Source organism: Amblyraja radiata, chromosome 12 (assembly GCF_010909765.2).
Source record: "Amblyraja radiata isolate CabotCenter1 chromosome 12, sAmbRad1.1.pri, whole genome shotgun sequence".
Lineage (NCBI taxonomy): Eukaryota > Metazoa > Chordata > Chondrichthyes > Rajiformes > Rajidae > Amblyraja > Amblyraja radiata.
Window position 1 is genome coordinate 19,437,200 of NC_045967.1, and position 22,684 is coordinate 19,459,883.

At 41.0% G+C, this 22,684-nt stretch overlaps 1 protein-coding gene across 4 annotated transcripts in view; it reads left to right on the forward strand.

The window, feature by feature from the left end:
- atp11c (ATPase phospholipid transporting 11C) overlaps positions 1-22,684 on the forward strand; it is a 111,972-nt gene that overhangs the window by 57,184 nt on the left and 32,104 nt on the right. For all 4 annotated transcript variants that reach the window (XM_033030297.1, XM_033030298.1, XM_033030299.1 and 1 more), the window contains 11 exons: positions 8,848-8,898; positions 9,467-9,531; positions 9,759-9,840; positions 10,350-10,491; positions 12,583-12,780; positions 13,264-13,437; positions 14,006-14,163; positions 15,211-15,282; positions 15,540-15,613; positions 16,968-17,071; positions 18,622-18,803. In XM_033030297.1, coding sequence (XP_032886188.1) covers positions 8,848-8,898; positions 9,467-9,531; positions 9,759-9,840; positions 10,350-10,491; positions 12,583-12,780; positions 13,264-13,437; positions 14,006-14,163; positions 15,211-15,282; positions 15,540-15,613; positions 16,968-17,071; positions 18,622-18,803 — 1,302 coding nt within the window. The remainder of the gene's footprint in view (positions 1-8,847; positions 8,899-9,466; positions 9,532-9,758; positions 9,841-10,349; positions 10,492-12,582; positions 12,781-13,263; positions 13,438-14,005; positions 14,164-15,210; positions 15,283-15,539; positions 15,614-16,967; positions 17,072-18,621; positions 18,804-22,684) is intronic.

Here is a 22,684-nt window from a genome sequence, read left to right on the forward strand (position 1 = left end):
GGGCCGTGGGAAGTGTTGTAGACCAGAGGGACCTAGTCATGCAATACATGGGGTTCCTTGAAAATGGCGACGCAGATATACATCATGATGAAGAAGGCATTTGGCACGCTTGCTTGTATCAGTCAGGGTATTGAGTACGGGACATGTTGTGACATGTTATCGCTGTACAAGATGTTGGTCTGGTCACATTTGGAGTATTGTGGAAAATTCTGGTTGCCCCCCCCCCTATAGAAAGTATAGCAGCCAACTGATAAGGTTCAAAATAATTTACAAGGATATTACCAGATGTGGCGATTTTGAGTTATTAGGAGAGGTTGGATAGACTAGGACTTTGTTCCCTTGAGCGTAGGAGGCTGAGGGGTGGCCTTATAGAGGCATACCAAATCATGAGGGACATGGATAGGGTGCATAGCCAAGGGTAGTGTGTCCAAAACTAGAGACAATAGGTTTAAGGTGAAAGAAAGATATAAAGGGACCTGAGGAACAACTAGTTGCCTCAGTGGATAGTGCATTTACAGAACAAGCTGTCAGAGGAGTGGGAGAGGAGGATGCAATGAAGACATGCAAGAGATACTTGGATGGTAGATGCATGGAAATTATTTGGAGGGATATGAACTAGGTACAGGCAAATGGCTCAGTTAGGTAAGTCGGGCCAAAGGGCCTGCTTCCATACTGTATAGCTCAATGACTTTGACTCCAAGAACATGGGAACAAATCCAGGATCACTCGTTTTCATTTCTCATTAGTTTATTTGTTTGTGAACGATTTCTTTACTTTTTATCTACTAGTAGATGTGATAATTTAATCACCCAATCTTTTTTCACCAACTGGGGCTTCGTGTCCATGTAATTAACTTAAAGACTTAAGCCCCTGTCCCACTTTCCCGAGTTACTCACAAATTCTCCCGAGTTTTCCTCTTGATTCAAACTCAGAGAATTACGGTAATTGCCAGCCGTAGGTACTCGGGGCTATTTTTTTTACTCGTGGACATTTTTCAACATGCTGAAAAAACGTCCCGACTTACCTGATGCCCCGAGTACCCACGGCTGGCATTACGAGCCGCTACGAAATATCTACGGCCTCCTACGGACTCGCTACGGACATTCTCCGAGTTTGAAGCAAGGGGTAACTCGGGAGAATTCGTGAGTAACTCGGGAAAGTGGGACAGGGGCTTTATTCTGTCTGTGGTTTGTCATACTTCAATCACAATATGATAACATTTTGCTTCTCTTCCCCAGAGGATCCACCTGACATTAGGATTTATTTCTAAATGTCCCCTCACATCATGTAGGATTTTAAATAGCAGTCTTTATTTGTTGACATGTTATTCACAATATTCACACTTGGTTTGCTGTTGTGGTTCTGTTTTTAACGCAAATTCCCATCCTTGCAATCAGGCTGTTTACAGGAGAGATCTCAAACATGATTCGTCTTTCAGGAGCCGACTGTAGTGGTCTTTGAGAGTTATGCCCAGCTTTAAAGAATTCTGTTAATACTGGGATGACTGCCAGATTAACTCGTCTCCATATTCATCTACTCATTTTTTTCTGTTCCTCTGTACGTAATCACCCTTTTCTTTGTGTTGCCAACATTTGTGAATTTGTAGCATTGTAGATGCAAAATAAATCTCAGGCAGGGAATCGACCAGTGAATTATTTACAGGCTGGTGGAAGATAGGTATTTGTTCTGAGGGTTGGTACAGGAGCCACGGATTCACTTTGTATTAGGATGGACACCAAAATATTATCGTCAATACATTTTGAAATTAAGTATTGTAAACTGAGGAGAATAAATAAGGAAGGTAGACAAAAGTGCTGGAGAAACTCAGTGGGTGCGGCAGCATCTATGGGGCGAAGGAAATAGGCAACGTTTCGGGCCGAAACCCTTCTTCAGATGGATGTAGGGTGTGGGGGGAGGGGGGGGGGGGGGGGGGGGCGGGAAGAAGAAAGGAAAAGGAGGAGCCAGAAGGCTGAGGGAGAGCTGAGAAGGGGAGGAGACAGTGAAGTCTACATTAAATTAAAGAATTCAATGTTCATGCCGCTGGGGTGCAAACTACCCAAGCGAAATATGAGGGGGTATAAACTGCCCACGCTATTACCTATTTCCTTCGCTCCATAGATGCTGCCGCACCCGCTGAGTTTCTCCAGCACTTTTGACTACCTTCGATCCTCCAGTATCTGCAGTTCCTTCCTAAACAGAATAAATAAGGAATTTTGTTTTATGCTGATGGGTTGTGTGAATGCATCCCTACGCAATTTAATGCAGTGGTCCAAAGTGATGTTTTGAAGGACGGATAAAGTGGGGTGGTCTATAAGATGCATTTGTAAAGTCGATGCAGGAGCACAGAAACCTGGATATATATGTGCATACAACTGAGTGTTTGCAAAAAAAGTTGTGAAAATTGTAAAAGATCCTGGGATTGCAAGGAATATAAAACCAAGAAAGTTATATAGATTGATTCATTTTTCGAAAGACAAGGAACTGCAGATGCTGGAATCTTGGGTAAAAGTACTAACTGAGAGGAATTCAGCAGGTCAGGCAGCATCAATAGAAGGAAATGTACAGATTATGTTTTGGGTTCAGACCCTTCTTCACACTAATTAGTAGAGATGAAATAGCTGGTAGAGGGGGTGGGTAATAACATGTGGATCCAGGTGGAGGGATTGAGTGGCTGATGAGTCTGGCCTAGGACAGATGTAAAGGCCCAGAGAGGTTAGGTGGGGAGGGCTACAGAAATTATTTACTAGAATGTCTCGAGATAAAGACTAGTAGAGAAAGCTGAAGAACCTGATCATTCTCAATGGATCAGGGGAAGTTGAGAGGTGATTTGATAACAGTCCTCAAATTGATCCAAGTTTGAGACAAAAGAAAGAAAATAGTTTCCCCATTGTAAGAGAGTTCAAGGACCAATGGCCTAGAGTGAACTTGAGTCATACAACACAGAAACAAGCACTTTGGCCCAACTTGTCCATGCTGCACAATGTACCCCATCTGAGCTAGTTCCACATGCCTGCGTTTGCCCAATATATCTCTAAACCTACCAGCCCCATGTACCGTCCGGTGTCTTTTGAATGTAGTTATTGTACCTGCCTTAACTACCTCCTCTGGAGGCTGGAGTGATTGACACAAAATAATGCGTGCCCCGAGGAAGAACATTGTCACTAGGTAGAACTGGACTTGATCATCACTTTCAAAAGAGAATTGAGTGAAAATCTTCAGGCGATAGTTTCAGGAAAAGAGCTGATAAATGGAACCAACAGCGTTCCACTCAGTTTGGTGCCACAAAGTCGTCTCATTCAACAACCTTACTATCTGATTCTGGAGACGGCTTCCTGCATTTTTAATGAACCTGTGGTTCTCGGTCTATGAGCTTTTTATTTTCTCTGGGAATATCAATTGAATTAATGTTACTTCATATTATTCTAAAGGCTTCTTGTGGAATGTAATTAAAACGTTTATGAAGTGCATTTGATGTAATGAAATTTGTTTAGTTTATTAATAGCAAATTTGTTCTTAAAACCCAGTGTGCACTGGTTTCTGCCAATTGTCAATTGAACATACAAGCCTTATTTAAGATTTGAATTGAAGTTACACAGACATACACTCTTAATCTAACAACTTGCATGTCTTTGGAATGTGGGAGAAAAGCAGAGCAGTTAGAGGAAACCCACATGGTCTCAAAGAAATGCAGACAGATAGCATCTGAGGTCACTGGCGCTCTGAGCTATGATGTCTTCTAGGTGTGTTACTATGTTGCTCCGAACTGCATTTGAGTACTTATGATCGCTTACTATTACGGCTTCTTCCTCAAACCTAGGATTTGCTCAATGGATTATGGCCTTGGGATTTGATTATTTACAGACACATCTGGAGAACCCATGCATCATTATTATTACAGCACTGTGTTATGTAGAACTAAAATGCTGCAGCTTCATGGTATTATTTTTTTTTCTTAAGCTGCAGTTAATTAGTAATAGCGCTTTCTCACGGGGCGACTTGACGCAAGAGTTAACCAGAGTTGAACATCGTGGGAACCTCTTGCGATAACCGTACGGCATTCGTTGACCACCGTGGACCACCGTGGCGCTAATGGCAGGTACTCGTGTAGCTTGGTGACTCGGGAGAAAATTCAAACAAGCTTGAATTTCTCCAAGAGTGACTTGTACACTTGTGGTTGAACATTGCAACATTATATGCACGTAGTGGCCAGTGCGATATCCGTATTAACTCTTGCGTGTACCGTGGGAACTCCTGCGAACGGTGAACCCGGAAGCTGGACAGAGGGGACAGAAGGTTGTCTTCTGTGGGATTGAATTTAAAAAATAAAGATTTGCATCCGCATATGGACATCAACTTATTCATGAGTTATGTTAATGAGATTCAAGAAAATAACTATAATCTTTAAAAGGGACTTTACTGAAAGGTCCCGCATTTTTATGGTCCGTGAGAAATTTTTCACATGTACTTCTTTGAGAGATACAGCTCGGAGTCCTCACCGACTAGCGATCGATGCCTTTCCGAAGCAGGGTCCGGAACGCTACCAATCAATGTTCTCCAGAGACCCGTGTAAAGGAGTGAACTGCACATGCTGGTTTAAACCGAAGACAGACACAAAAAGCTGGAGTAACTCAGCGAGTCAAGCAGCATCTCTGGAGAAAAATAGGTGATGTTTCGGGACGAGACACATCTTCAGACTCAATTCCGATTAGGATGTCTGAAGAAGGGTTCCGATTCGAATCACCACCTATTCTTTTTCTCCAGAGATGCTGCCTGACCCGCTGACTTACTCCAGCTTTTTATGTTTTTCTTCCCAGATCTGACTTACCTGCTGAGTTACACCAACATTTTGTGTCCTTTTGTGCGTTTTAACCAGCATCTGCAGTTCCTTTAGACATTACCTAACTTCAGATTTTAGAGATATAGCGTGGAAACAGGCCCTTCGGCCCACCGAGTCCGCGCCGACCACCTATTCTTATACACTCCAGGGACAATTTTACAATGTTACCGAAGCCGATTAACTTACAAACCTGTAATCTCTGGAGTGTGAGAGGAAACCGGTGCACCCATGGTCAGGATCGAACCACGGTTGCTGGGGCTGTGAGGCAGCAACTCTACCACTGTGCCGCATGTAGTCAGATTTAATAAATTGCTGGTGTTGCTTCCAAAGACAGAGGCACTGATAATATTAGATCAGAATTGCATCTTTCCGCTAATAGAGCCAATTATTAGTCAATTAATAATAGAATCAATTATTGTTGGTGACATTTCACCTACGAATATCGGACTATTTTCGCAGAGGTAAGGGCCAATTAGGCATAGCAAAAGGTATGAACACTTTTAAACATTATTTTCCGACTAATTTGTCAAATGCAAATACAGGGAGAATGATCAAAGTGCTCACATGGCTCACTCTGTTAGAAGCGTTCTGAGTTTAAATGTTCCGTGTATTCCTTCTTAAAGTATAAATTTTTGTGTGGCCAGGGGTGCGATTGAGAACAGCTGGGAATGTGCGGAGGGGGCGTCACGAATAACAGCGTTTCCCTGGCCATATTATGGCCCATTCCCCAACCGTAACATTAATCAAGCTCTGTCTAACTCCGCCTTCACACCATCCCCCTGTGACATGGGTTAGTCATCGCTGGGCGGGCTGTGGGCCGAATGGCCTGCCAACGGGAGTCAGAGACTTGACACTGAGATCCATTGTGCAGGAAGGAACTGCGGATGCTGGTTTTTACCGAAGATAGACACAAACGCCACCTGTTCATTTTCTCCAGATATGTTGCCTGACCCGTTGAGTTACTCCAACATGTTGTGTCTGTGTTCACTATGAACATTGAATTATTTAATTTTAGGTAACATACACTCTCTCTCTCTCCCCCGCCCACCCCCTCCTGCCCCCTCCCCCATGCAGTAAATGTCGGTTAACCAGTCGAAGGTTTGCAACGATGGTTCCCTCTTGGGATCACACTATCCCCAGCCAACAATTGGCCTATCAGGGAACCAAATATAGACATAAAGTGCTGGAGTGACTCAGTGGGTCAGGCAGCATCTCTGGAGGAAAGGATTAGGCGACATTTCGGGTCGGGACCCCTTTTCAAAATACCCTGCTGAAGTCATCTGTTGTTGGCCCTGATTTGTCCCGGTCTTTTCTTGCTTCCAGTTCCCCCCTACAATCATCCCGAAGAAGTGTCCCGACCAAAAATGGAATCTATTCCTTTTTTCCAGAGATGCTGCTTGGCCCGCTGAGTTACTCCAGCATTTTGTGTCTAACTTGCTAATTCAGACAGTTTTTGATTATCAAGGATTCTGCACTGACTCTTTACTCTGAAACACATGTTGGAAATTTAAACTTGGGCGCAACTAACATCGTCTTACTACCGTGGGAACTCTTTAACTCAGCGGGCAGGCAGCAGTTGATTGTTGCTCCCTTCAGTTTACCAGAGGGTCGGGACGGGACTGGAATTGGGAGGGAAAGGTGGGGGAGTCGAGGGAGAGGAGGGGGAGACAGATGGGGGTGTCTTCATTTACTGGCGGCGGGTGTCTGTCACTGAAACAGGCAGGTGAGATTTCACATCCACCTTGTGTGTGCCTCTATCTCTCTCCCTCCCTCCCTCTCACACAGGCTGAGAGACTCTGCCTCTGTGAGTGTACGTCTCTTTCTCCCCCTCTCCCACACACAGTAAGACCGAGGTACTGTGCTCAGTCCATCTGTGTCTCCCACATACACAGTAAAACTCTGCTTTGTGTGTGTATATACGTCTCCCCTCATTTCTCTCTCTCCCCCCCACCCCTCTCTTTCTCCCCCTCCCCCACTCTCTTTCTCCCCTCCCCCACCTCTCTCTTTCTCCCCCTCCCCCACCTCTCTCTTTCTCCCCCCACACACAATAAGACCGATGTATTTGGCTTAGTCTCTCTTCGCTCCCACACACACAGATAGACCAAGGTCATGTGCGCTCTTTCTCTTCCGCCAGTCACCCCGAAGTACATCACACTGCCTCTGTGCCTCTCTCTCTGTCTCTCTCCCCCTCTCTCCTAAGTAATGTGGCATCTTCCTGCAGTAAAGTCACGGCATTAGTACAGGCATGTCTCCAAATGAGCCAATTCAACCAAGGGAGGATATTTATAGTGTGTGAAAAAAAAAGCGATATCATTTGTGCCACGTGATGATTTAACTACACTTCACAGTTCACAATGTTCATTCAAGATTTAACGGGAAAGCTCGGGAGACGGACAAGTCACTCGCACAAATAACAGAAATGCCGTGTACCGTGGGAACTCTTTATCTACCCCCCCGTTATATCGAGTGATATCGTGCTAGACCACGAACACTTCACTCTGGTTACATCTTGCGTCAAGTCGCCCCGTGAGAAAGCGCTATAAGGGTTGCATTTGGTGTGGAAAAAACAAAAACTCTTCTGACACAGGATTTACGACTTGAAACATAAACCGTGTCTCATTTCCGCAGAGGTTGCCTGACCTGCTGAGTGTTTGCAGCATTTTCTGTTATTTCAGATATCCGTCATTTGCACTTTTTTTCCTCTCCCATTGTGATCTATTAAGCTGCACTTCATTGTGGGAAAGGTTGGGATGAGCTGTTACGTTCCTGCGATTGACCAAAGCTCTCCATGTGCCAAGTGAAGAGTGGCCATTTGGAGTAATGAAACCCTCTGGGGGTGAGGGATGAGGTAATGGACTTTTGTTCATGTGATGGAAAGGAAAGAGGAAGTTTGTAAAAACAAGATTTCGCTGACAAGATAAGATAAAAATCAGCAAAAATCATAATCAGTTTCTTACAGCAAAACGTCATTTCTCATAACATGCTCGATGCCCTAATATACTCTATAGTTTTGAGTTATTTTAAAGATTGTACATCTTTCCTTTATAACCAAATGCAGCAGTGAATTTGACCATGACAAGCTCCTACAGATGGAAAATGTGATGAATATTTTTGATGGTTTGGTTTTTGCATTTGCACGAATACTGTCCATGCCCAAGAGGAACTTCATGCCCTAATCATGCATGTGGAGTTCAGTCAATGTCTCATCTAAAGAGTAGCAATTGCTCTCCGTTCATAGGTACACAAAATTGCTGGGGAAACTCAGCGGGTGCAGCAGCATCTATGGAGCGAAGGAAATAGGCGACGTTTCGGGCCGAAACCCTTCTTCAGACTGATGGGGGGTGGGGGGGGGGGGAAGAAAGAAGGAAAAGGGGAGGAGGAGGAGCCCGAGGGCGGGCGCATGTTGCTTTAACATTTTTTACTCGTTCATTGTTCTTGGAAAAAACTTTAAACTTAAAACTTTTCCACTTAAACAAGAATGTTAACACTTGTGCCAACAGACAGGAGAAAACAGCTTTGTGGTAAATATCAAAACCAGGGTTGGAAGTAAAAGTGTAAAGTCAGATGCAAATAAAGACGGGGGGAGAAATCATTTTTAGCATGGTGCATTTCCAGTTCGAGTTTAAATATGAGCTGCATCAGATGGATTTGATTATATTCCAAGCGAATCATTAAATGGCCACATCCGTGGGCGGTTGTTACTGATGCTGCATGTCTTTCAGTTTCCATGGTTTTTTTTGGTAATATTGAAAATTGGTTAAATGTCACCTGAAATGTTTATTCTTGTCTTGCCATAGTCCAAAACAAACTGGCATGCGTATTGCAAATTTTGGGAATTTGAGATGAGGTCACGTTAATTTAGTGACTGCAATAATTTAGTCATTGCAACAGAAGCACATCAATGCATTATTTTGGCAACTGCCTTTACTCTCAAGAAAATATGTATTTTGCTTTTGTATTTTAAATCAAATTCTTGGGTTTAAAAACAGTAATGTGACATTTGATTGCAGGTTTGTTGGACGAATTCATGTTTTCAGTGATATACAAGAGCCAGTTGCAAGGTAAATGTTACATGTGAATGGTTGCTATTTACTTATGTAATTTATGACTATTGATTTAAAAAACTTTCAGGTTTCTAACAGCAGTTTATCTGGATGGATGTATTCTCTTAAGTTTTAAAATAAAAGGTTGCAGAATATTATATTTGATATTGTAATCCAATTTGGTGGTCCCATTTTTCAAATGTTAGCTTTGAAAGTTTCATAGTGCAATCTAAATGAATATTTGTTTGATTAATACTCCTACAGTACAATGTAAATTTTATGCAGATAAACAGTCTGCTGACTAATATTCATCCAGTTATACCCGCCTTGAAAAATACAAATCCTTTGCACCATGGGATGCATCGGCTTTGCTTTATTTGTACTCTTTTACAGCAGTTAATGATGAGGTCTTTAAAATATGCCTGCAGACACTGAGTAGCTTGGTTGATCAAAGACATGTTTTCAGAAGTATGTGCAGATGCTCTTGCCCAAGTTCCTGACTGACTTGTTTCAAGGGATGTTCCAGCTGTTGTTCAGATTATTTTCTACCTTAAATCTGAATTTGAGCTTTGCCTATTTATGTTAGATCTTTGGGTCCCGAGAACCTGCTGCTGAGAGGAGCAACCTTGAAAAACACTGACAAGATATATGGTAAATTTGTATGCCTAAATATGAAAATAATTGTATTTACGTAAAGCATTGGGAAAGACTTTAGTTATAATTTATTTTTCTAGAAGATCTGCTTCATTGTGAATCTTTTATGTTCTCTGCAAGGCTGTATACTCCAGAACTAAAGCTATTTTTCAAATGTTTTCAATAATAAAGTGCTTGTGTGTACTGAAGAAAAAACATTCCTTTGTCTATTATGTGGATTGCAGGTGTTTCCATATATACTGGGATGGAAACCAAAATGGCATTGAACTACCAAGGAAAATCACAGAAACGATCAGTGGTGGAGAAGTAATGGTTTATCATTCCAACATAAACATTATTTGTGGAATTTTGTAATTCTTCCACTTAACATGTTGGCATATATGTTCTGAAATTGACTCAAGTTTGGACTTTATTGTGCAATATTTTTAAGGGAAAACTTTTGAGATTAATAAAGATCCCGAAGGTTACTGACAGGTTAGTTTTTACACATATTGTAGATTGTGAATTTTAATAACAATCGAAGAGGCGGTATAGGAAAAATACAGAGATGCAGAGAGAAATGCCTCAAATGAAGACTGATTAATTTGTTAGAATGCAGCAGATAATTTGATACAGTAGTAAACCAGGTGTATTAAGTTGTCGGAGTACAGAATGTTGAAAAGCGAAACAACAGCAGAGATTGGGTCATTGTGCAAGGGACAATGGAAACTAGAAGTATCTACATTAAACACAATAATGGTTCCTGTTGTATTCTCAACGATTCCTGGTACAATCATTTTAATTTCCCTTTTTTTATTTTTGCTATTCCCTTGCAGGTCTATTAATGCATTTTTAATTGTATATTTGAGCATATTGGTCAGTAAATCTTTGGTAGGCACTACATTGAAGCACATCTGGCAACTTGATCCTACAAATGATGAACCATGGTATAGCTTAAAAGAAAAAAATACAAACAAGGCAAGTACATTTAAAACAATGACTTTGTACTCAAATGGAAGATTTGTATTAAATAAGGATGGTGATGATGTTTGTTTAATAACTTTTGCTCGTTGGTAGTTAAGGATGATTAACCATCTTACTGATTCTGTTCTTTTCATTTCAACAGTCCAATTGTAATTTCATTTTCATGAACTAAACATTATATCAAATGTTCAAGACACTAATAATCCTAACCCACAAAATCATTATTTAAAAGAAAAGTTATGGTTAGGAACTGCAATTGCTGGCTTACCAAAACAGATAGTTCAGGAGTAACTGAGCAGATTAGGCAGCTTCTCTGGAGAACATGGATAGGCGATGTTTTGGTTCGGGACAACAACTGCGATTAGACCACATACTTCAATCAGCCTGAAGAAGGATCCAGACCCAAAACGTCACCTATCCATGTCCTCCAGAGATGCTGCCTGCTGAGTTACTCTACCTGCTGAGTTGACCGGCTGAGTTACTCCATCACTTTGTGTTTTTTTTAAGTTATGAATAGCTTGGATTTCCCAACTGAGTCCTTTCCCGCTTTTTCTGGAGCAGTTCTTTTTATATTGTGTTTTGGGCTTGGGTTGTTAGGAATTAAGATTCTGATGGTAGACACAAAATGCTGAAGTAACTCAGCGTGTCAGGCAGCATCTATGGAGAAAAGGATTAGGTGACGCTTCAGGTCGGAACCACAGAAACATAGAAAACATAGAAACATAGAAAATAGGTGCAGGAGTAGGCCATTCGGCCCTTCGAGCCAGCACCGCAATTCAATATGATTGTGGCTGATCATCCAAAATCAGTATCCCGTTCCGGCTTTTTCCCCATATCCCTTGATTCCCGTAGCCCTAAGAGCTAAATCTAACTCTCTGTTGAAAACATCCAGTGAATTGGCATCCACTGCCTTCTGTGGCAGAGAATTCCACAGATTCACAACTCTCTGGGTGAAAACATTTTTCCTCATCTCAGTACTAAATGGCCTACCCCTTATTCTTAAACTGTAACTCCTGGTTCTGAACTCCCCCAACATCAGGAACATTTTTCCTGCATATAACCTGTCCAATCCTCTTAAGAATTGTATATGTTTCTATAAGATCCCCTCTCATCCTAAATTCCAGCGAATACAAGCCCAGTCGACCCATTCTTTCATCATACGTCAGTCCCGCCATCCCGGAAATTAACCTGGTGAACCTACGCCTCACTCCCTCAATAGCAATAATATCGTTCCTCAAATTAGGAGACCAAAATTGCACACAATACTCCAGGTGCGGTCTCACCAGGGCCCTGTACAACTGTAGTAGGACCTCCTTGCCCCTAAACTCAAATCCTCTCGCAATGAAGGCTTTCTTCACTGCCTGCTGTACCTGTCACTGCTTGCTGTACCTGGAACCTGTTTTCAGACCCTGAAGACCTTCTTTAGACCAAAACATTAGCTATTTCTTTTCTCCAGAAATGCCTGACCTACTGAGTTACTTCAGCATTTTGTGTCTATATTCGATATAAACGAGCATCTGCAGATCGTTCCAACACAAGGATCTGGTAGTACTGTTTACCATCAAATCAATTTTCAGCAATCTTTCCTATTTAATTTTCACAAAGGAACTGTTAGAGGATACAATGCACAATAAAAAAAAAAAATCTGTATGAAAAAAAACCTCGATGTATGGAAACTGCTGCTGTTGAGTATTATTATATATAAAATATGTAACATTATATAATGTATGGTAAAATTAAACTTTGTCTTGAATGGAGTTGATCTAAAGAGTTATCAACATGGACAGGCTTTGACAAACACCAGATAAAGCATTTAGTTGCAATAATAAATAACTCCAAGACTGAATTGGTTACATTTAAGTTTGGAATTGATTGCTGTGTAATGTTTGTCTTCAGTTTCTTTCAATTTTACGTGTAAACATTGGGAAGTAACAACCATGATTGACCAAGTTGATCAATGGTTGATCAAGCAATTTTTAGACATTAAGACAAAAGGATAGAACTAAAAAATATTTTATATTGGGAGATATAGGCAGTCAGCCAACTGTTTCCAAACAGTTAGCTTATGATCTGTTCTATTCACAGTTTATCAAGATGTTCACCGACTTCCTCTCCTACATGGTACTCTTCAATTTCATTATTCCTGTCTCCATGTATGTCACTGTGGAGATGCAGAAATTCTTGGGTTCATACTTCATTACATGGGATAAAGATATGTATGATGATCATTTGGGTGAAGGTGCACTGGTGAACACATCTGATCTCAACGAAGAGCTGGGACAGGTTCGTATCAGAGAACATTTCTTGTTTATTTTCAATTTTACTTTCCATTGTTCTTGTTTATTTTGTGATTTTTTTGTAAAAGTATCTTTATTGTGGACTTGCCATTTAACGTCTTGTGAGCACGTTCTTACATTGACTTGCAAATGATTTTACCAGGTTAAAATGCAATTTCATTTTCATGATGTTATTTTTAATCTAATGGTAAATAAGTGCTTGGTGGTCAACACAGAATTGGTGGACCGAGGGCATGTTTCTGTGCTATATGCAAAAAATAATCCCTTAGAGGCTAACTTGTTTAAAACATGTTTCCTGCTGTGTTTTAACTTTTTTTTTTAATTTCTGCTAGTTTTGTTATGTTGCATTAATTTTCAAATCTTGTACTTTTCACTGTAGACAGCTCAAAATGATTAGTACTTCCTGAATTGACATAAATAGATTGTGAATGTATGTATTTTCTCCCCACTTCCACCCTACTGATTACAGATCGAGTATGTGTTCACTGATAAAACGGGAACCCTGACAGAGAACAACATGGAATTTATTGAATGTTGTATAGATGGATTCAAATATAAACACGTAGGAGTTGAATTGTCGGTTGTAGATGGCCTTTCTTCAACTGATGGTCCCCATCGTAGAATCTGTGGAATGGCTGGAAAGGTAAATAATCTTGCTGTCTTTTATAACTTTAAATATAGTTATTATTGATTTGCTAACAATTTCAAACCAATCCCTCAGCTGTGTAGGTATTGTGTCTTTTAATTTAACTTGATAACATATTTATGATTCTTGGTCATTTCTGTTATACTACTTGGCACATTACATATTTCTGATAGCTGATCTGAATTTACTATCCCAACGATGTGTGTAATTATTTCATATAGCCATTCAGCTACATTTAGGGCAACAATAAGCAGTTTTAGAGACTAACTATGTAGTCTGTGTCTTTCCAAATCCCTTTTAGCAGGAGGGGGAGTGAATCTGGGTGAAGGTGCATAAATTCCTCTGGGCCTTGCGTTGTTCAGTCAATGGGGACTGTCGGTTTCAAACCAGCATAACTTATCTAAGCAATAAAGTAAATGATCTTTCGGATCGATCTGGTCAGTTTGTTTAATCATCCTTTTTGACTGTCTAAAATGTTTTGAAACTCGTAGCATGTTATATCTTTTAATTTGAGCATGAATGTTGGTTCAAATCTCATCTTTGGTGCAATAAATGTGCTTTTTAGGAAAAAGAAGAGCTGTTCTTTCGTGCTTTGTGTCTATGCCACACTGTTCAGATAAAAGTCGAGGACAAAGTTGACGGCTTGGTAAAGCAGCAAGGGACCCAATGCACATACATCTCATCCTCTCCTGATGAAGTTGCTTTAATACAAGGAGCTAAAGCGTAAGAATCCAAACATTTAAAGTAATAATAATAATAAATTTTATATTTAATGGGCGCCTTTCATACAAAATCTCAAGGACACCTTACATAGTAATCGAAATTAAAACATATAATCGGAGTAAAACAAGTAATTAAAGACATCACAATGACACAAATTAAAAACAGAATTCAATCCAAAAACAGAAAATCAAAAACACAGTGTGAAGAGAGAGCAGCGGCAACCAATTCGTGCCAGCGTCCACTCTCCCTTCACGGCAGCCATCTTGGACACAGACCTACAGGACTACAGTTAGACAAAAAAAAAAAAATCATCCCCCCACAGTGGATAGCACTGTGGAGGAAGGCACAATGTCCAGTCCCCACCCCATGTTCACCCCAAAGTCAGGCCTATTGTCTAAGTAGGGTCAAAAAGAGTATTTTGTTTGATGGACTGTATTGTTTGTAACTTGTAACATTTTTTTCTTTTTTGAAAGAAGCAAGCTGGAAACACTCAGCAGGTCAGGCAGCTTCATTAGCGATGTTATTACCTAATGGTCACTTCCGCAAAATATTTTTTAATTATAACATTGAGGGTACATCATTACACTTTGTCCTTACGACAAACTACTTTAGTACTTGTGTAGGATGGATCTGCAGATGCTGGTTTACACCGAAGATAGACACAAGATGCTGGAGTAATTCAGCAGGACAGGCAGCATCTCTGGGGAGAAGGAATGGGTGGCGTTTCAAGTCTGAAGAAGGGTCTCAATCCGAAACATCACACATTCCTTCTCTGCAGAGATGCTGTTGGTCTGCTGAATTACTCTAGCATTTTGTGTCTGTCTACTTTAGTACTTGGCAAGAAGGAACCAAAGAATGCACAGAAAATAGGCAAGGCATGAAAATCTGAAATGAAAGTTGTCACAGGGTCGCATTTGAAGTTTATTGTGATAATCCAGTGGTACAACTTCTTGAGTAACTCTGAAACCTAATCTTCCTCGTGTATTAATAAAGCACAACGTGTATATGTGCATACGACCAATTAAAGTCTTGACTCTTCCATAACAGGTTGGGCTTCACCTTCCAAGGAATGAAGAAAAATTTGATGAAAGTACAAAACAGAGACGAGGAAGTTGAAATGTATGTATATTTCTCCCTTTTATTGTGATCCATATGCATTTAATCAGTTTGTATTACTAAATATGAGTTGATTTAATAATTGTTAATGCAATATCATCTAAGAGCTTGTCGCACTGAGGTGACAAGCTTCTACCCCTCGAGCATCCTGTACAGTTGTTACCTGACCTGCTATGTTGCACCAGCACTTTGCTTTTTGCTGTGTGTCACCTATTCTTAGTTTGATTTTTAGGGTAAAAAAAATGTTGATCTTGTTACAGGTATGAACTTCTGCAGATCCTTAGCTTTGACCCTGTTCGCCGACGCATGAGTGTAATAGTAAAAGATCATTCAGGTAGTGTTCTTTTAATGACAATAGTAAAAACTATCTGCAAGAATAGAAATAAATTATTGCTTAACAATTTGTACAAATAATGGGTAGATGTGTAGCTTTATTTTGGAAAATTTGATTGAAATATAATTGATTCATTAATAATGACAAAAATGCCAATTCTGGAATTTGAAGTAACCAATCTGCTGGAGGAGTTCAATGAGTTGAGTAACACCTATGGAGAGTAATGGGCAGTGGTCATTTTGGGTTGTGACTCTTCATCAGGACTGAGGGAAGAGGGGAATTAGCGAATATGAAGAGGAGGAATGGTGCAAGAACTGGCAGGCGATAAGATGGATCCAGGTGAGGAAGGGTTTGAAGAGTAGCTAGAGTCAGGTGGCAGAGTGAAGGAGAAGATAGCGATAAGCTGACATGGAGGTAACAAAGGGCTACAGGTGATGGAATCTGGTAGGAAATGAAGGTGAAGCATGGACCGAAATAGTATGGTGGGAAAATGGGAATAGTGGGAACATCTATCCATTTATCTATTTATTTATCTATTTATTTATTTAATTCTTTATTTTGAACAGAATATAAGAATAAAAAGCAAGTATGAAACAGCATACAAAAAACAAAAAACAAAACAAGAATATTTATAAAGTGTCATAAACAATATTTATAAATAAATGAAATTGTATGTGTCCGAAAAGGAGCAGGAAGAAGCCAAAGCTTATTAATTCCCACCCCTTATTCAACTGCTTATAATTTTCTTATACAAATTTAGCAGCTATATGTACACCATATAATAATAATAATAATAATAATAATAATAATAATAATAATAATAATAATAATAATAATACATTTTATTTGTGGGCGCCTTTCAAAAATCTCAAGGACACCTTACAGAAATTAACAAGAGTAAAAAAAACATATAATCGGAATAAAATAAATAATAAAGACATCACTAATACACAAATTAAAGACAGAATTCGATCCAAAGACAAAAAAATCAAAAACACAATGTGAAGAGAGAGCAGCGGCAGCCAAACCGCGCCAGCGTACACTCTCCCTTCCGACAGCCATATGTACACCAGCAGCTATAGGGAACCCAATGGGAGGGGTGTATGGGTGATGTTCAGTGCACCTCACTTATTTGGTTCTTTTCTCACCTTCCTTTCCTGTCAGATTCTATTACTAGCAGACCCTTTGTCGCCATTATCAGCTCCCTGCCTCCATGGTTATTTTCAACCATCCCTCTATCACCTGACTCTATTAACCCCTCCAGAAGATTGTATGTTGCATTAATTCTTCAAGTTCTAGTTCCTATTAAAAGTTAATCCATTACTTCTGATATCTTTATTTTATTGTGCCATAGGAAAAATGTTCCTTTTCTGTAAGGGAGCGGATTCTTCCGTTTTACCAAGGGTGAATGCTGGAAAACAAGAGGAAATAAAACTACATGTGGAACACTGTGCAGTGGTAAGACCTGGTTATCTAAAGTGTCTTTATAAATGATTTTCTTGACATTTAATTTGGGCTTTTATATTGAAATTTCTTCATTTTCTAATTGGCAAGGTGATAAAATTGAATATTAATGATCTTTCCAGGTAAAGCTACTTTGTTGTACATTATACTTTATGGAATCATCTTTGTGTAATTCCTCCATCTCTCCAAAAAAAGTGGTTGAACTTGAAGAATATCTCAATTTCTCGCAGACTTGTATTTGTCAAAGTTTGAGTTTCATGGTCCAGATTAGACTGATGTTTTAGCAAAAACACATTTTCCTGAAGCTGAGTAGATCTTCCTTGAAATGAAGATATGTTGAAGATTTTTCAGGAAAAAAAAGTTATTTTATATTTCCTTGAATTAGTTTAATTTCCCCCTTCCCGCACTTAGAAAATTCCATGTTTAAAATTTAAATTTTAAAAGAATAGGACAACTCAGGAATTGAAAGAGTTTGCTGAATTATAGGGAATTGCACTTGCAGGAGCCTGTGCTGAATAGCCTCCTGTATGGTAACATTCTGAGACTGAATATATCTTTAGTCTAAGTTAAAATTCTCAAATCTTAACTTCTAAAGTCTATAGCTCCCTGAAATTAGAAACACCAGCAGATAGTGGTAAAAAAGACATATGGTACGCTTGCTTTCATTGGTTGTGACATTGATTGTAAGAATCAGAAAGTTATGTTACAGCTTTATAAAACTTTGGTTAGGTTGCATTGAGAGTATTTTGTGCTGTTCTGATCGTCCCATTACAGGAAGGATGTGGAGCCTTTAGAGAGCATGCAGAAGAGGTTTACTAGGTTGCTGTCTGAATTTGAGGGTATTAGCTATAAGGAGCGGTTGGATAATTTGTGTGGTTTTCTCTCGAGCATTAAAAGATGAGAGACCTTATAGAAGTTTATAAAATTAGGCGAGGCATAAGTAGGATGGAAAGTTAAAGGAAATCTGAGGTAGGTTTTTTACACTTGCCCCACAGATAGTGGCGGAATTTTAAGAGGCTTTTAGATAGCTCATATAGTGAGTGGAGGAATATGCATCGTGTGTTTGAGGCAGGAACAATAACAACATTTAAAAGACATTTGGACAGGTACATGATGGGAAAGGTTTAGAGGGATATACGCCAGAGGCAGGCAAATAGAACCAGCTTAGATTAACATCTTGGTCGGCATGGATGAGTTGGGCTAAGAATCTGTTTTCATGTACTGTCTACATATACTAGTTTGTAAAAGGTTCCATGCTATGAAGACAAATTGCTCATCTGCTCAGGTGGAAAAGAACAGAATTATATTTTTCATTTGGATCGCTTTACTGGCTGATCTTCCAGTAAATTAGCAATTAGCAGTTTGAATGTACACATTCTGTCAAGTTTGCAATCTGTTTATTTTGAACTGGCCAAAATGCAGTAAAATAAGACATTTAATGAAAAAAAAACTCCACAAAGTGATTTGTGATTTACATTAATGAATAACATTTAATGATTAAAAATACCTGTTGCATGATTTGTGCTGCAATTATATCTTTTCAGGATGGTTTAAGAACACTATGTGTCGCTTATAAAGAACTTACTCAGAATGAATATGACCAGATCAGTGCACAGCTTCATGCTGCCCAAATGGCTCTAAAGGACAGAGACGAAAAGCTAGCAGAAGCTTATGATGATATTGAAAATGGTTTGCATTTAATTGGAGCAACAGCAGTGGAGGATAAGTAAGTATTTTGAGTGAACAGTTGCATTAATAATGCAACTGTATATTCTATGCTAGGAGCCTTTGTCCTTGGATGCTTCTAGCTGGACTGCATATCTCTATTACTATTAGCAAAAAGGTGAAGGGTGGTGGTTTGGTGATAAAACATATATGGCTTTCTCATGTGGATAGCAATTGGAATGGTAATTTGAATTTCACTGTTCCTCAATTGGTACATGTGACAATAAACTGACCTTGATCTTGAAATGACCCTTGTTAATTGCCTTTTCATTGGAAAGGACAGAAACTTGAGGCAATGTAATCTGTGAACAAGAAAATAGTTAATGTTTCAAGCTATAAAAGGACACAAAGTGCAGGATTAATTCTGTGAGTCGGGCAGCATGGAGAACATGGATAGGTGATGTTTCCCTGGGACCCTTCTTCAGACTGATTGTGGTGGAAGAAGAAGAGTCTGAGGAAGCGCCCCGACCTGAAACGTCACCAATCCCAACTTCTCCAGAGATGCTGCCTGACCTGCTGAGTTACTTTGGCACTTTGTGTCTTTTTGTGTAAACCAGCCTCGGCAATTCTTTGCTCCTTCTTCAATCAATCCATATTTGGAAAGAAAGGCAATGGGATTTTTCAATATTTGAATGTAAATTATGTGTAAACATCCCAACCATCACTCCCTGACATAGTTAATATTATGTAAATTCTAGGAAAACTTGATGATCAGAAAAAAATTTGATTGAAGGAAAGTTTTCAAACTATTGAAATGTAGCTCATACAAAAATTCCTATTTTTATACTTGCTGCACTGTTCCGTTGTTAGGTGGAAGGTACTGTGCAAAGTCAATCTAGCGAGCATCACATCATACATCAAATATTTATTTCATGAATCATTATATTTAAGCCTATTTCAGGATGTATTCATTCTGAGATATTCCTCCTTGAATTGCTAATTCCCTTCCTCTGTTGAATCAAAAATTGATGTAATGAGAGGGACAATCAAAAAATTCTAAACTCAGCCTGGGTATTAAGTATTGAGTGAAAGCGATGACCTTTAAAGTAATGGAAGGTGATCAGCTGTAGTCAGCAGGGGCACAGTGATAAATACAGAGATCAGGGTGCAGGTTATCTGGATAACCTCTAGTAAAGTTTCCTTCTTCAAACCAAATGGTGTCTGTGTCTGTTATGACTGCAGGCAGTCCATCCTCATATCCTATGAAGCAGATCAGGCATCATCACTCAAGGGAAATGAACCATGGCATTAAGGTCAGACCCCCCTTCGGACTGTTAGTGTAGAGGGAAGATAACTGATAAAAAGAAGTGATTGGAAGGGGTGGGGTGAGAGCTAGTAAGTGGTGGATCCAGATAAGGATGGGTTGATTGGCAGATGAGTCAGGTGAGGGAGAGAAGGGTGGCCACAACATTTTCCGTTTATATTCCAAGTTTATCAATATGAAATAATGCTCCAGAGGGATTAATTTGAATTCCATAACATACCTTATATACTTAAAACACTGATCATGTTTCTTTATTTGTGTGTGGGTTTGTGTGTAATCACATCTTCTCGAAAAAACAAAGCGCTAACAGTAAAATTTTCACATATTCCGATGGAGATTTATTGCCTGGAGTCGGAAATCGCCATATCTGAAAATTCCAAGCTTTATTTCTCGAGTTATTTATGAAAATGTTCACAAATCCGACAAAACTTTGACAATAAACCGGCTCTTTCGGTGATGACATCACAATGGATCTGCTTGCTGCCGTCTTGCTAGCGCTGCAAGTGACGTCACCCCCCCACCTCTCCCTCCACCCCCCCGTTATTCAAAAGACGCTCGGGCATCTCTTTCTCTCGGGGCTTTCTCTCGGCAACTAGGTCGCCAACTCACTATTCCCCCCCCCCCAGGCTCTCTCTCCTAGATACATAGATACATAGAAAATAGGTGCAGGAGTAGGTAATTCGGCCCTTCGAGCCTGCACCGCCATTCAATATGATCATGGCTGTTCATCCAACTCAGTATCCCGTACCTGCCTTCTCTCCATACCCCCTGATCCCTTTAGCCACAAGGGCCACATCTAACTCCCTCTTAAATATAGCCAATGAACTGGCCTCAACTACCTTCTGTGGCAGAGAGTTCCAGAGATTCACCACTCTCTGTGTGAAAAATGTTTTTCTCATCACGGTCTTAAAAGATTTCCCCTCTATCCTTAAGCTGTAACCCCTTGTCCTGGACTTCCCCAACATCGGGAACAATCTTCCTGCATCTAGCCTGTTCAACCCCTTAAGAATTTTGTAAGTTTCTATAAGATCCCCCCTCAATCTCCTAAATTCTAGAGAGTCCTCCCGGGCCCTCTCTCCCCCCTGGGCTCTCTCTCCCCCTGGGCTCTCTCTATCCCTGGGCTCTCTCCCCCCTGGGCTCTCTGTCCGCCGGGCTCTCTTCCCCCCGGGCTCTCTCTCCCGGCCTCACTTCCACACCCCCCTCTTCCCCCCTCCCCCCACCTCTCGCCCCCCACCTCCCCCTCCCCCCCTCTCTCCCCCCTCCTCTCTTTCCCCCCTCCTTTCTTTCCCTCCTCTCTTTTTCCAGTGAAGTCAAAAAGCGCCTTATCTCAAAATGTTGTGCTTTATTTCTCGAGTTATTAATGAAAATGTTCAAAAATCTCAAAAAACCTGGAAAAAAACAACTGTCTTTCGCTTATTCCCTGTGCTTACAGCTGTGACATCACAATGGGATTGTAACCCTGCTCACAACATTGTTGCTATCTAAGTACACTGAGTCCTGCTAACCCTAGCAAGCGCAAATGCTTTTTTTTTAAGTCACAGTACACTAAGTTCTGCTAGCTAGCAAGTTGCAATTGGATTTTGTTTTTAAGTTTGAAAATGAGGGAGGGTGAATAAGGCGAAATGAGCAGTCCCTGCGCAGTTGTCGGCTATGGGTGAGTGGTGGAATATTGCGTTGGGGAATGGGGTTGCGTTGGGGGACCAGGCCTCCCGTGGGGGCGATGGGTGAGTGGTGGAATATTGCGTTAGGGAATGGGTTGCGTCGAGGGACCAGGCCTCCCGTGTGACAGGGACCCTAGGGATCCCACTTGGTCTAGTAACTATTAAACATTTGATCTTGGATGTGTAGTTATTTGTGTGTGTGTTGTTTGTGTGTAATCACATCTTCTCGAAAAAACGACGTGCTAACGGTAACATTTTTACATATTTTTCCCGTGGAGTCCGAAATAGCATTACCTGAAAAATTAATTATTTATTTCTCGAGTTATTAATGAAAATGTTCAAAAATCTGGAAAAACTTTAATTAAAAACCGCTGTCTTTCGATGAAGATGTCACAATGGGTCTGCTCCGCGTGCCATTCTTCATTGCGCTGTCTCGGCTGGGCTTGGCTGCTCTCCCGGCTGCCGCCCGCCCCGCCCCGCTCCCCTCCTCTCCCCCCCTCCTCTCCCCCCCTCCTCTCCCTCCCCCTCTCCCCCCACCCTCCTCTCCCCCCCTCCTCTCCTCATCCTCCTCTCCCCGACTCCTCTCCCTGTCTCCTCTTCCTCCCCCCCTCTTCTCCCCCCTCCTCTCACCCCCCTCTCTCCACCCTCTCTCCACCCTCTCTCCACCCTCTCTCTCCCCCCTCTCTCCACCCTCTCTCACTCCCCTCTCTCCCCCCACCCACTCTATCCCCCCGCCCTCTCTCTCCCCCCACCCTCACTCTCCTCCCACCCTCTCCCCCCCTCTCTCCCCCTCCTCTCCCCCTCTCTCTCCTCCCTCCGACTCCCCCTCCTTCTCCCCCTCCTTCTCCCCCTCCTTCTCCCCCTCTCTCTCCCCCCTCCCCTCTCTTTCCCCCCCTCTCTCTCCCTGTCTCTCTCCCCTCCCCTCTGTCCCTGCCCGTCTCTCTCTCTCTGCCCCTC